Genomic DNA, 15247 nt, shown 5'->3' with positions numbered 1-15247 from the left:
GCCAATCTATTCAATATATTCTGCCAATCTATTCTGCAACTCAATTCTGCCACTCTATTCAATCTATTCTGCCACTCTATTCTGCCATAGTATATTCAATCTATTCTGCCACTCTATTCTGCCACAGTATTATGCCACCACCTAAGGTCATTTTAGGTATAATTTATTCAACTGCAATATGTGGCCAGTCCAGGACTAGTCATTTATTCAACTGCAATATGTGGCCAGTCCAGGACTAGTCATTTATTCAACTGCAATATGTGGCCAGTCCAGGACTAGTCATTTATTCAACTGTAATATGTGGCCAGTCCAGGACTAGTCATTTATTCAACTGCAATATGTGGCCAGTCCAGGACTAGTCATTTATTCAACTGTAATATGTGGCCAGTCCAGGACTAGTCATTTATTCAACTGCAATATGTGGCCAGTCCAGGACTAGTCATTTATTCAACTGTAATATGTGGCCAGTCTAGGCCTAGTCATTTATTCAACTGCAATATGTGGCCAGTCTAGGACTAGTCATTTATTCAACTGTAATATGTGGCCAGTCCAGGACTAGTCATTTATTATTGTACACTATATGGTTTTGTATTGTTAGATTGTCATGCATTGCAGCCAGGGGTTTGGTATGTTTTTGTAGCAGGAAATAAGGACAACATTAAGGTGAGTCTGTATTGTAATTTCTTATTTGTAAGGTTATTGTATGTCTTTTTGCTGTTTATCCTGCGATTAAAGTGTATTTATATTAATCCCACGTTATTATACAAAATGAATACAACATGTAAATAGTATTCATTTGAGATGGAATTGACCTGCGTGTTGTTCACCCAAGCTTCCTACATCAATGCACGGTATTCTCTCCTCGACCCGGTGCTTAACGGATCGTGAATGTGCGTCTTGTTTTAATTCGTCCCTGGTGAGCTGTACCGACTTCAGTCACATGTCTGCAGAACCCGAGTCTGTAGCAGACGGAACTAGCCAGCCAGCTAGCTAGCCTTTTTTTTATTTTACATTTTAGCAAACAGAGTAATTTGCACGAATATTATTTATCTAGTCATTTCTGATTTTCTTGTCAAAATGTAAGTTTATCAAGTGATCGGGTCAAGACTAGTAATGGGATGATGGATATGGAATTTAGTTGGCTTGCTAGCTTGCTTCGTTAGCATTTGTGTGTGTTTGTTAACGCTAACTCAACTAGCTGGATAGACGAATTTCTTCGTGATTAATTTTTGGATTTAACTTGCTTGGATGTCATGGCTTCAACGAAGTGACAGGAATTATCTTCAAGTCACCAATACGGATTAAATAAACGGTTTGATCGGCTGGGTGGTGGAGAGAGGAGACATGATATTGTAGTGGTGCCTTGTAACGTTGCTCAACGTGACAGTGTTTTTTTTTATTGTCATACTGATTGGCTAAGTAAACATTAGCATATAGCTAGCAGGAAAGCTCCACAATGCATGACGCTTACGAACCGGTACCTATCCTGGAGAAACTGCCTCTCCAGATTGACTGCCTTGCGGCCTGGGGTAAGTTGATATTGTCATCTCTCTCTCTCTATCTCTATCTCTATATCTATCTATCATCTTAACTAACTAACAACACAATACCACTCTAGCTGGCTGGTTTGTTTACCATTTTAACGTTAGCCAGCTGATATCTTTACCAGTTTATAGCTTGATGAGTTTTGAGGTGACAGATCATTGTAAACAAAGTCACCCTGTCTTGGGCAACCCTGTCGATGACAGAGAGATTTATTAGAGACCAAGTCATATTTAGTGAATAGCATTGTATTTTAATGGCTCCCAGTTGATGTCCTCATAGTGTGTGTTCCAAATGGCACCCTAATTCCTATTGGTTCTTATCAAGAGTAGTGCACTACATAAGGAAACGGGTGCCGTTTGAGACATGACCATGCTGAGGTCCTTCTATTTCCTATCACGTCACAGAGGACTGGCTTCTAGTTGGGACCAAACCAGGCCATCTGCTGCTCTACAGAATCAAAAAGGATGCAGGTGAATGAGAGAGAGACCTCTGCTTTCAGCCTGTTTTTGTGTGTGTATTGTTGGCTTCGGTGTGCAATAGTTTCCAGTGTTATTACCTCCATCTCGTAGCAGATGTCTCAAACAAGGAAACATATCCGCTCTCTCTTTCTTCCTCGTAGGTACCAACAGGTTTGAGGTGACTCTGGAGAAATCCAACAAGAACTTCTCCAAGAAGATCCAGCAGGTAGGCAGATGAAGTGAGGACGGAGGGGGCTGGGAGGTCTCTCTCTCTCTCTCTCTCTCTCTGTCCCCCCCCCCTCCAGGCTTTTAAGGCACTGTCCCAAGAGGACCCCTTTCAGTGACTTGTCTCTGGTAATGTGGGCGGCAGGGTAGCCTAGTGGTTAGAGCGTTGGACTAATAACCGGAAGGTTGCAAGTTCAAACCCCCGAGCTGACAAGGAACAAATCTGTCGTTCTGCCCCTGAACAGGCAGTTAACCCGTCATTGAAAATAAGAATTTGTTCTTAACTGACTTGCCTGGTTAAATAAAGGTAAAATAAAAAATAAAAAAATGTAGGCACACTTCACATTCTGTTGATGTGACAGGAATTACAAATAACAAAAAGTAGCGTAGATTGAGACCACATCTAGGTGCCACTGTTGTCCCAGCCCTTGTTCCAGATCTGTGATGTGCTATGGCCAACTCCGTTTCTGCCCTTGACTGACAAGGAGTTGGTGACTTCACAGACTGACACTCACTCAGGTTACCATTGTCACCATCTCAGTTTTACCACCTCTGGTCTCTTTCTTCTGTTCCTCGCAGCTCTTCATTGTCTCACAGTACAAGATCCTCATCAGTCTACTAGGTAAAACATTTTCCTCAGCAAACAAACGGCCATATTGTTCACATGAACATGAGGTTTGGTTATCTCAGTAATCCATAGGTCAAAGGTTGTTTTAAATATTGTCTGTTTGTGTGTGTCTGTGTGCATGCGTACGTGTGTGTCTGCATGTGTGTTCCTCTCTCTACAGAGAACAACATCCATGTCCACGACCTATTGACCTTTCAGCAGATTACTGTGGTCTCCAAGGCCAAAGGGGCAACGCTCTTCGCCTGTGACCTGCAGGTAAAATATACCTCTGGTAACGGAGACATAGTTTGTAAATGTCTTGATGCGAACCAGTTCATTGTATTTATCTGTAGCTCCTGTAAAGATATTCCCTGTCAAATCTGTGAAATTGTATCACAAATTTCTGTTTCGTCTTCTTCTTCTACTTCTTCCTGCAGCTGTCCCCTTCAGGAGAGGCCCAGCTGAGGATGTGTGTTGCAGTGAAGAAGAAGCTTCAGTTGTACTACTGGAAGGACAGGGAGTTCTACGAGCTACAGGTGAGACAGGGAGTTCTACGAGCTACAGGTGAGACAGGGAGTTCTACGAGCTACAGGTGAGACAGGGAGTTCTACGAGCTACAGGTGAGACAGGGAGTTCTATGAGCTACAGGTAAGACAGGGAGTTCTATGAGCTACAGGTGAGACAGGGAGTTCTACGAGCTACAGGTGAGACACGGAGTTCTACGAGCTACAGGTGAGACAGGGAGTTCTACGAGCTACAGGTGAGACAGGGAGTTCTACGAGCTACAGGTGAGACAGGGAGTTCTACGAGCTACAGGTGAGACAGGGAGTTCTATGAGCTACAGGTAAGACAGGGAGTTCTATGAGCTACAGGTGAGACAGGGAGTTCTATGAGCTACAGGTGAGACAGGGAGTTCTATGAGCTACAGGTGAGACAGGGAGTTCTACGAGCTACAGGTGAGACAGGGAGTTCTACGAGCTACAGGTGAGACAGGGAGTTCTACGAGCTACAGGTGAGACAGGGAGTTCTATGAGCTACAGGTGAGACAGGGAGTTCTATGAGCTACAGGTGAGACAGGGAGTTCTATGAGCTACAGGTGAGACAGGGAGTTCTATGAGCTACAGGTGAGACAGGGAGTCCCCGTCCAACCTTGCAGCGATGCTCCCTGTCCAACCTTGCAGCGATGCTCCCTGTCCAACCTTGCAGCGATGCTCCCTGTCCAACCTGACAGAGCTTGACAGGATCTTTATTTATGGGCAGTTACATACACTTATGTTTTTCTTAACAGAATAGCTAGTGTTTTCAAATCAATTTAAGTTGGCTATTTTGGTTAATGGCCTCGGTGGCCTGGCAGATGGCCTCGGTGGCCTGGCAGGTGGCCTCGGTGGCCTGGCAGGTGGCCTGGCAGGTGGCCTCGGTGGCCTGGCAGGTGGCCTGGCAGGTGGCCTGGCAGGTGGCCTCGGTGGCCTGGCAGGTGGCCTCGGTGGCCTGGCAGGTGGCCTGGCAGGTGGCCTTGCAGGTGACCTGGCAGATTGGGCTCCTCTTGAAGGCCAAAGGACCTTACCCATAAAATCACGAAATTCCAGGCCTTCAAGATGGGCGTGTGAGTGGACAGACTCTTACCAGAGAACATGGGAACGATTGAGGAAAATGCAGACCTCACATTTAGAAGGATTTTGTTAACCAATAAGTATTAACCAATAAGTGTTGTTTGTCTTTCAGGGGGACTTTTCTGCTCCAGACATCCCGAAGTCCATGGCCTGGTGTGAGAACTCCATCTGTGTAGGCTTCAAGAGAGACTACTACCTCATCCGGGTCAGTGGGGCACAAAACAGGAAACACTGTGTGTGGATTTCATGTGAACCTGTGGGAGACATCTTCTAATATGATATATTATGAATACGAGCTATTATTATGAAGAGGGGCTTTGACCTCTTTCTCAATTTACCCTCTTCGTCCGCACTGATCGGAGAAGACTTGACAAGTTAACAATGGTATGGTAGAAGCTTATAATTAGCTTTCACCTGGTCAGTTGTTTCAGCTCCGAATCAGGACAGGAGTGGATAGAAGGAGGTTGTGTGTTTTTACCCCTCTTGTATCCTCAGACCTCTCCCCTGTTATCCTCCAGATGGATGGCCGTGGCTCCATCAAGGAGCTCTTCCCCACGGGGAAGCAGCTGGAGCCCCTGGTGGTTCCCCTGGCTGATGGGAAGGTGGCGGTGGGCCAGGATGACCTCACGGTGGTGCTCAACGAGGAAGGGGTCTGCACTCAGAAGTGTGCCCTCAACTGGACTGACATCCCCATTGATATGGGTACTTATGTTCCCTTGTTATAGTTTCTTTCCCCTGGCTCAGCAGTATGTAGATTCATATCCTGCCTTTCTGGTATTAGATAATGGCTACGCTTAAATGACTTTACGCCATATTGTTTGTCTCCAGACTTGCTACTTCTTTTTTGTTTCAAGTTTTTGTGTAGTCTACTTCACACTTACGATGCAATATTAACCAATGACTTACTGTTGGCTATGTTTTGTCGTCTACAGACTGAATGTCACTTTGTTTTCTATTTGGACTACTCGGCGTGTTATGGTTGGAACGTGAAAATGATGGGGCCGTACTTGCGAACATAAGCAGCCATTTTTAAATGTAAACTAATTTTTCTAATTTAAAAGAAATTGTCGCTCAACTTGCACGGGAGAGAATGCTAAATTATAGCTGGTCCCATAAGATAACATAGCTAACATTAGCCCTGTGCTAACCTCGCCAGGTGACAGTGATTTATGTTCTGAAACCATTTTTTTTTTTTTACAATTTTAATCAGCCTATCAAAGAGTTTAGACTTTATATCCACCAACCAATGGTATTTCTTAAAATAGGTAAAACCCCCAACCACTAGAGGGATATTTTAAACCTAGAAATTCAAGGTTTGCGTTTGTTCCTTTTGGTCTGTAACAGAATGTTGTGTGCCAACATTGATCCTTGGCAAGACTACTACTAATGTTAGACATTTTCACATGTATGAAACAACTGCCACATTATCTGTTTATCACGTTTATTGGTCACGTGCAGATGTTACTGCGGGTTTATCGAAAACCATGTGGTTTTATGGATGAAATATGGACATTTATCATGCATCGTGAAAAGAAAAGCAAAGAGCCTTTGTCAAATATCAGCCATGATCACCATCACTTTTAGGTGGCTGAAGTGGTTGACCAAGACCATAGTGGCCCACTGCTGAAGTGGTTGACCAAGACCATAGTGGCCCACTGCTGAAGTGGTTGACCAAGACCATAGTGGCCCACTGCTGAAGTGGTTGACCAAGACCATAGTGGCCCACTGCTGAAGTGGTTGATCAAGTCCATAGTGGCCCACTGCTGAAGTGGTTGACTCCAAGTCCATAGTGGCCCACTGCTGAAGTGGTTGACCAAGACCATAGTGGCCCACTGCTAAAGTGGTTGACTCCAAGACCATAGTGGCCCACTGCTGAAGTGGTTGACCAAGACCATAGTGGCCCACTGCTGAAGTGGTTGATCAAGTCCATAGTGGCCCACTGCTGAAGTGGTTGACTCCAAGACCATAGTGGCCCACTGCTGAAGTGGTTGATCAAGTCCATAGTGGCCCACTGCTGAAGTGGTTGACTCCAAGACCATAGTGGCCCACTGCTGAAGTGGTTGATCAAGTCCATAGTGGCCCACTGCTGAAGTGGTTGACCAAGACCATAGTGGCCCACTGCTGAAGTGGTTGACCAAGACCATAGTGGCCCACTGCTGAAGTGGTTGACTCCAAGACCATAGTGGCCCACTGCTGAAGTGGTTGACTCCAATACCATAGTGGCCCACTGCTGAAGTGTTTGACTCCAAGTCCATAGTGGCCCACTGCTGAAGTGGTTGACCAAGACCATAGTGGCCCACTGCTGAAGTGGTTGACTCCAAGACCATAGTGGCCCACTGCTGAAGTGGTTGACTCCAAGACCATAGTGGCCCACTGCTGAAGTGGTTGATCAAGTCCATAGTGGCCCACTGCTGAAGTGGTTGACTCCAAGACCATAGTGGCCCACTGCTGAAGTGGTTGATCAAGTCCATAGTGGCCCACTGCTGAAGTGGTTGACCAAGACCATAGTGGCCCACTGCTGAAGTGGTTGACTCCAAGACCATAGTGGCCCACTGCTGAAGTGGTTGATCAAGTCCATAGTGGCCCACTGCTGAAGTGGTTGACCAAGACCATAGTGGCCCACTGCTGAAGTGGTTGATCAAGTCCATAGTGGCCCACTGCTGAAGTGGTTGACTCCAAGACCATAGTGGCCCACTGCTGAAGTGGTTGATCAAGTCCATAGTGGCCCACTGCTGAAGTGGTTGACTCCAAGACCATAGTGGCCCACTGCTGAAGTGGTTGACTCCAAGACCATAGTGGCCCACTGCTAAAGTGGTTGACTCCAAGACCATAGTGGCCCACTGCTGAAGTGGTTGACTCCAAGACCATAGTGGCCCACTGCTGAAGTGGTTGACTCCAAGACCATAGTGGCCCACTGCTAAAGTGGTTGACTCCAAGACCATAGTGGCCCACTGCTGAAGTGGTTGACTCCAAGACCATAGTGGCCCACTGCTGAAGTGGTTGACTCCAAGACCATAGTGGCCCACTGCTGAAGTGGTTGACTCCAAGACCATAGTGGCCCACTGCTAAAGTGGTTGACTCCAAGACCATAGTGGCCCACTGCTGAAGTGGTTGACTCCAAGACCATAGTGGCCCACTGCTGAAGTGGTTGACTCCAAGACCATAGTGGCCCACTGCTGAAGTGGTTGACTCCAAGACCATAGTGGCCCACTGCTGAAGTGGTTGACCAAGACCATAGTGGCCCACTGCTGAAGTGTTTGACTCCAAGTCCATAGTGGCCCACTGCTGAAGTGGTTGACCAAGACCATAGTGGCCCACTGCTGAAGTGGTTGACTCCAATACCATAGTGGCCCACTGCTGAAGTGTTTGACTCCAAGTCCATAGTGGCCCACTGCTGAAGTGGTTGACCAAGACCATAGTGGCCCACTGCTGAAGTGGTTGACTCCAAGACCATAGTGGCCCACTGCTAAAGTGGTTGACTCCAAGACCATAGTGGCCCACTGCTGAAGTGTTTGACTCCAAGTCCATAGTGGCCCACTGCTGAAGTGGTTGACCAAGACCATAGTGGCCCACTGCTGAAGTGGTTGACTCCAAGACCATAGTGGCCCACTGCTGAAGTGTTTGACTCCAATACCATAGTGGCCCACTGCTGAAGTGTTTGACTCCAAGACCATAGTGGCCCACTGCTGAAGTGGTTGACCAAGACCATAGTGGCCCACTGCTGAAGTGGTTGACTCCAAGACCATAGTGGCCCACTGCTGAAGTGGTTGACTCCAAGACCCTAGTGGCCCACTGCTGAAGTGTTTGACTCCAAGACCATAGTGGCCCACTGCTGAAGTGGTTGACTCCAAGACCATAGTGGCCCACTGCTGAAGTGTTTGACTCCAAGTCCATAGTGGCCCACTGCTGAAGTGGTTGACTCCAATACCATAGTGGCCCACTGCTGAAGTGTTTGACTCCAAGTCCATAGTGTACTTTAACCATGGGTTCGAACCCACTTCGTGTCAAGACTTTTTTTTGTTGAGAAAAAAACTGTTCCTTTCCTTGTTGCTCGATTCAAAACTCATGTGATGAAGTGGATGATTATTATAAGGCATAGCCTTTAGAACGCTGTAGGCATAAGAATACAGCCAACTAGTGATAGTGTAGGCTAACATCTCCCCACCAGGAGGGGGCGTAGTCGCTTCATGGGTAGGCACCACCAGGCTTTCACCTCAGTGGCCTGCAAGCCATGGCGACATATGGAATAGGACCAAGGTGGTTAATGGGGTTGATCGTGAATTGAGGGTGTACCATACAAAGTGCCATATGCATTAGTAGGTTAGGACATTAGGACACTGTCTGATGTGAATGGATGTAGGCTATAGCTATGTTAGACTTCCTATAGAAGTCTACAGAAAATTATAATTTGTATTTATTAGGGATCCACATTAGTTCCTGCCAAGGCAGCAGCTACTCTTCCTGGGGTTTATTATTGATCCCCATTAGTTCCTGCCAAGGCAGCAGCTACTCTTCCTGGGGTTTATTATGGATCCCCATTAGTTCCTGCCGAGGCAGCAGCTACTCTTCCTGGGGTTTATTATGGATCCCCATTAGTTCCTGCCAAGGCAGCAGCTACTCTTCCTGGGGTTTATTATGGATCCCCATTAGTTCCTGTCAAGGCAGCAGCTACTCTTCCTGGGGTCCAGCAAAATGAAGGCAGTTTATACAATTTTAAAAACATTACAAAACATTGACTGTGTGTCCTCAGGCCCCTCCTCCACCACTACCACATATATACAGTACTAAATCCATGTGTATGCGTGTGTGTGTAGTGCGTATGCCATCGTGTGTGTGTGTCTGTGCCAATGTTTGTGTTGCTTCACAGTCCCCGCTGTCCAATAAGGTGTTTTAATTTTTAATAAAAAAAAAAATTAATCTAATTTTACAGCTGGCATGAGTTCCTTGATGTGGAATAGAGTTCCATGTGGTCTTGGCTCTATGTAGTACTGTGGAATAGAGTTCCATGTAGTCATGTCTCTATGTAGTACTGTGGAATAGAGTTCCATGTGGTCTTGGCTCTATGTAGTACTGTGGAATAGAGTTCCATGTAGTCATGGCTCTATGTAGTACTGTGGAATAGAGTTCCATGTAGTCATGGCTCTATGTAGTACTGTGGAATAGAGTTCCATGTGGTCTTGGCTCTATGTAGTACTGTGGAATAGAGTTCCATGTAGTCATGGTTCTATGTAGTACTGTGGAATAGAGTTCCATGTAGTCATGGCTCTATGTAGTACTGTGGAGTAGAGTTCCATGTAGTCATGGCTCTATGTAGTACTGTGGAATAGAGTTCCATGTAGTCATGGCTCTACGTAGTACTGTGTGCCTTCTGTGGTGACTTAACATGACTTTATCAAGTAGAAGTAATTCTCCATCAGATACTGATACAGCCCAGTGTTACTCCCTTAATACTGTTGATATGAGTCCTCTGGACTCGTGATTAAACTACTTTAACAAGAGCTGCAATACTGCCATCTGCAGGACCACTAGATATGACCACCTAAAATCCTACTGTTCACTCTGTAATGCTCATCCTCCAGTCTAATATCACATATGTAACAAATCAGATGGGGAGGGGAACGGACAGACCCGTGTGACATTAGAATCCAATCTGGGGGGCGATTACGTGGACTAGGCACTTCATCTGTTTTGGGGAGGCAGGTGGCCTGGTGGTTGGAGGAGGCAGGGTGGCCTAGTGGTTGGAGGAGGCAGGGTGGCCTAGTGGTTGGAGGAGGCAGGGTGGCCTAGTGGTTGGAGGAGGCAGGGTGGCCTAGTGGTTGGGGGAGGCAGGGTGGCCTAGTGGTTGGGGGAGGCAGGGTGGCCTAGTGGTTGGAGGAGGCAGGGTGGCCTAGTGGTTGGAGGAGGCAGGGTGGCCTAGTGGTTGGAGGAGGCAGGGTGGCCTAGTGGTTGGAGGAGGCAATAATACCCCTGTCGTCCAGATTGGTTGTAATACCCCTGTCGTCCAGCAGGGCTGTTGATAACAGGTTGGTTGTAATACCCCTGTCGTCCAGCAGGGCTGTTGATAACAGTTTGGTTGTAATACCCCTGTCGTCCAGCAGGGATAAGATTCCGGTTTGATGTTCCTATCCGGTAGGTGAGATGAGTTTTGAGGGGATTGTATTTTAGACAGGGACTCCTTGTTAGCTCTCTCATCCACAATCACTCTCTTTTCTATAAACAATGTTTCATTCTTTTTTTCTCTCGTCCTCAGTGTCATTTTATATCTTACAGTTAATATATAATAAATATATCCCATTTTAACAGATGCTTTTATCCCGACTTAGTTCAACCGTACACACACGTTTTCATATGGGTTGTCCAGGGAATCGAACCCACTGTCCTGCCATTGCAAGCACCATACTCAACCAACTGAGGACAACCCAACCCAGGACATGCTGTGTTGTCAGTTTGAGTACAGGTGACCTGGGGAACATAATGTGGAGCCGTCTATTTTGCCCTGAACGTGTCCGCTTTGCTAAAGGCCTTTTTCAGACAAAAGAAGATGCAAATGAAGTCTTTTTTTTTGTTTTTAAAGACTCTTTGTCTTCCGTCTGCATCGTTGGAATGCAGAAGTAACAGTCTGAGAGGGGAAATGAAGGCTCCAAGCTACGGAGGTTTCAATTCAAACAGCAATTTCCTCGTTTACATTGAGCCGACCAATCGTGTGGTTTTGGCAGGAGGCTGGACGGGAAGAGAATCGGCCAAGCGTTATGTCCACACATCTCTATATTCACGGTCATGCTCATCACACACACACACACACACACACACACACACACACACACACACACACACACACACACACACATAGTACATAGTCTGGTAATTTGTCTGATATTTGCTATTAATGCTTACTCTAAGACCTTGGATCTCCCCCTGGGTTCAGCCAGTCCCCCCCCCCCCCCCCCATCCTTCTCCTCAGTTCAGCCAGTCCCCCCCCCCCCCCCATCCTTCTCCTCAGTTCAGCCAGTCCCCACCCCCCCATCCTTCTCCTCAGTTCAGCCAGTCCCCCCACCCCCCATCCTTCTCCTCAGTTCAGCCAGTCCTCCCCCCATCCTTCTCCTCAGTTCAGCCAGCCCCCCCCCATCCTTCTCCTCAGTTCAGCCAGTCCCCCCCCTATCCTTCTCCTCAGTTCAGCCAGTCCCCCCCCCCCCATCCTTCTCCTCAGTTCAGCCAGTCCCCCCCCCCATCCTTCTCCTCAGTTCAGCCAGTCCCCCCCCCCATCCTTCTCCTCAGTTCAGCCAGCCCCCCCCCCCCCATCCTTCTCCTCAGTTCAGCCAGTCCCCCCCCATCCTTCTCCTCAGTTCAGCCAGTCCCCCCCCCATCCTTCTCCTCAGTTCAGCCAGTCCCCCCCCCATCCTTCTCCTAAGTTCAGCCAGTCCCCACCCCCCATCCTTCTCCTCAGTTCAGCCAGTCCCCACCCCATCCTTCTCCTCAGTTCAGCCAGTCCCCACCACCCCATCCTTCTCCTCAGTTCAGCCAGTCCCCCCCGCCCCATCCTTCTCAGTTTAGCCAGTCCCCCCCCATCCTTCTCCTCAGTTCAGCCAGTCCCCCCCACCATCCTTCTCCTCAGTTCAGCCAGCCCCCCCCATCCTTCTCCTCAGTTCAGCCAGTCCCCACCCCCCCATCCTTCTCCTCATTTCAGCCAGTCCCCACCACCCCATCCTTCTCCTCAGTTCAGCCAGTCCCCACCACCCCATCCTTCTCCTCAGTTCAGCCAGTCCCCCCCCCCATCCTTCTCCTCAGTTCAGCCAGTCCCCACCACCCCATCCTTTTCCTAAGTTCAGCCAGTCCCCACCCCCCCATCCTTCTCCTCAGTTCAGCCAGTCCCCCCCCATCCTTCTCCTCAGTTCAGCAAGTCCCCCTCCCCATCCTTCTCCTCAGTTCAGCCAGTCCCCACCACCCCATCCTTTTCCTCAGTTCAGCCAGTCCCCACCCCCCCATCCTTCTCCTCAGTTCAGCCAGTCCCCCCCCCCCATCCTTCTCCTCAGTTCAGCCAGTCCCCCCCCCCCCCCATCCTTCTCCTCAGTTCAGCCAGTCCCCACCACGCCATCCTTCTCCTCAGTTCAGCCAGTCCCCACCCCCCCATCCTTCTCCTCAGTTCAGCCAGTCCCCCCCCATCCTTCTCCTCAGTTCAGCCAGTCCCCCCCCCCCCCCATCCTTCTCCTCAGTTCAGCCAGTCCCCACCACCCCATCCTTCTCCTCAGTTCAGCCAGTCCCCACCCCCCCATCCTTCTCCTCAGTTCAGCCAGTCCCCACCACCCATCCTTCTCCTCAGTTCAGCCAGTCCCCACCACCCCATCCTTCTCCTCAGTTCAGCCAGTCCCCACCACCCCATCCTTCTCCTCAGTTCAGCCAGTCCCCACCCCCCCATCCTTCTCCTCAGTTCAGCCAGTCCCCACCCCCCCATCCTTCTCCTCAGTTCAGCCGGTCCCCACCACCCCATCCTTCTCCTCAGTTCAGCCGGTCCCCCCCCCCATCCTTCTCCTCAGTTCAGCCAGTCCCCACCACCCCATCCTTTTCCTCAGTTCAGCCAGTCCCCACCCCCCCATCCTTCTCCTCAGTTCAGCCAGTCCCCACCACGCCATCCTTCTCCTCAGTTCAGCCAGTCCCCACCACCCCATCCGTCTCCTCAGTTCAGCCAGTCCCCCCCCATCCTTCTCCTCAGTTCAGCCAGTCCCCCCCATCCTTCTCCTCAGTTCAGCCAGTCCCCACCCATCCTTCTCCTCAGTTCAGCCAGTCCCCCCCCCATCCTTCTCCTCAGTTCAGCCAGTCCCCCCCCCCCCCATCCTTCTCCTCAGTTCAGCCAGTCCCCACCACCCCGTCCTTCTCCTCAGTTCAGCCAGTCCCCACCACCCCATCCTACTCCTCAGTTCAGCCAGTCCCCCCCCATCCTTCTCCTCAGTTCAGCCAGTCCCCACCCCCCCATCCTTCTCCTCAGTTCAGCCAGTCCCCACCCCCCCATCCTTCTCCTCAGTTCAGCCAGTCCCCACCACGCCATCCTTCTCCTCAGTTCAGCCAGTCCCCACCACCCCATCCGTCTCCTCAGTTCAGCCAGTCCCCCCCATCCTTCTCCTCAGTTCAGCCAGTCCCCCCCCCCATCCTTCTCCTCAGTTCAGCCAGTCCCCCCCCATCCTTCTCCTCAGTTCAGCCAGTCCCCACCCCCACATCCTTCTCCTCAGTTCAGCCAGTCCCCCCCCATCCTTCTCCTCAGTTCAGCCAGTCCCCCCCCCCCATCCTTCTCCTCAGTTCAGCCAGTCCCCCCCCCCATCCTTCTCCTCAGTTCAGCCAGTCCCCCCCCCCCATCCTTCTCCTCAGTTCAGCCAGTCCCCACCCCCCCATCCTTCTCCTCAGTTCAGCCAGTCCCCACCACCCCGTCCTTCTCCTCAGTTCAGCCAGTCCCCACCACCCCATCCTTCTCCTCAGTTCAGCCAGTCCCCCCCATCCTTCTCCTCAGTTCAGCCAGTCCCCCCCCCCATCCTTCTCCTCAGTTCAGCCAGTCCCCACCACCCCATCCGTCTCCTCAGTTCAGCCAGTCCCCCCCATCCTTCTCCTCAGTTCAGCCAGTCCCCCCCCCCATCCTTCTCCTCAGTTCAGCCAGTCCCCACCCCCACATCCTTCTCCTCAGTTCAGCCAGTCCCCCCCCATCCTTCTCCTCAGTTCAGCCAGTCCCCCCCCATCCTTCTCCCCAGTTCAGCCAGTCCCCCCCCCCCATCCTTCTCCTCAGTTCAGCCAGCCCCCCCCCCCCATCCTTCTCCTCAGTTCAGCCAGTCCCCACCCCCCATCCTTCTCCTCAGTTCAGCCAGTCCCCACCACCCCGTCCTTCTCCTCAGTTCAGCCAGTCCCCACCACCCCATCCTTCTCCTCAGTTCAGCCAGTCCCCCCCATCCTTCTCCTCAGTTCAGCCAGTCCCCCCCCCCCATCCTTCTCCTCAGTTCAGCCAGTCCCCACCACCCCATCCGTCTCCTCAGTTCAGCCAGTCCCCCCCATCCTTCTCCTCAGTTCAGCCAGTCCCCCCCCCCATCCTTCTCCTCAGTTCAGCCAGTCCCCCCCCCCCATCCTTCTCCTCAGTTCAGCCAGTCCCCACCCCCACATCCTTCTCCTCAGTTCAGCCAGTCCCCCCCCATCCTTCTCCTCAGTTCAGCCAGTCCCCCCCCCCATCCTTCTCCTCAGTTCAGCCAGTCCCCCCCCCCCCATCCTTCTCCTCAGTTCAGCCAGTCCCCCCCCCCATCCTTCTCCTCAGTTCAGCCAGTCCCCACCCCCCCATCCTTCTCCTCAGTTCAGCCAGTCCCCCCCCCCATCCTTCTCCTCAGTTCAGCCAGTCCCCACCACCCCATCCTTCTCCTCAGTTCAGCCAGTCCCCACCACCCCATCCTTCTCCTCAGTTCAGCCAGTCCCCACCCCCCCATCCTTCTCCTCAGTTCAGCCAGTCCCCACCACCCATCCTTCTCCTCAGTTCAGCCAGTCCCCACCACCCCATCCTTCTCCTCAGTTCAGCCAGTCCCCACCCCCCCATCCTTCTCCTCAGTTCAGCCAGTCCCCACCCCCCCATCCTTCTCCTCAGTTCAGCCGGTCCCCACCACCCCATCCTTCTCCTCAGTTCAGCCGGTCCCCCCCCCCCATCCTTCTCCTCAGTTCAGCCAGTCCCCACCACCCCATCCTTCTCCTCAGTTCAGCCAGTCCCCACCACCCCATCCTTTTCCTCAGTTCAGCCAGTCCCCACCCCCCCATCCTTCTCCTCAGTTCAGCCAGTCCCCACCACG

The 15247-nt window shown here is 50.7% G+C and overlaps 1 protein-coding gene across 3 annotated transcripts in view; it reads left to right on the top strand.

The window, feature by feature from the left end:
* The first annotated feature begins 837 nt into the window (after positions 1–837).
* LOC110498297 (vam6/Vps39-like protein) overlaps positions 838–15247 on the top strand; it is a 61872-nt gene continuing 47462 nt past the window's right edge. Inside the window, exons 1-9 of one of the 3 annotated variants that reach the window (XM_090211720.1) lie at positions 838–916; positions 1421–1529; positions 1950–2015; positions 2165–2229; positions 2808–2850; positions 3017–3111; positions 3273–3371; positions 4558–4650; positions 4964–5147. In XM_090211720.1, the coding sequence (XP_090067846.1) occupies positions 1457–1529; positions 1950–2015; positions 2165–2229; positions 2808–2850; positions 3017–3111; positions 3273–3371; positions 4558–4650; positions 4964–5147 (718 nt within the window). In that variant the 5' untranslated portion in view covers positions 838–916; positions 1421–1456. Of the gene's footprint in view, positions 1530–1949; positions 2016–2164; positions 2230–2807; positions 2851–3016; positions 3112–3272; positions 3372–4557; positions 4651–4963; positions 5148–15247 lie in introns of all 3 variants that reach the window. The other 2 variants (XM_090211719.1, XM_090211721.1) reach the window with 2 other exon arrangements.

Source organism: Oncorhynchus mykiss, chromosome 19, assembly GCF_057628025.1.
Source record: "Oncorhynchus mykiss isolate SJ-2025 chromosome 19, ASM5762802v1, whole genome shotgun sequence".
NCBI lineage: Eukaryota > Metazoa > Chordata > Actinopteri > Salmoniformes > Salmonidae > Oncorhynchus > Oncorhynchus mykiss.
The sequence above is the reverse complement of the archived record's forward strand: the minus strand, read 5'-3'. Positions and strand labels throughout refer to the sequence as shown.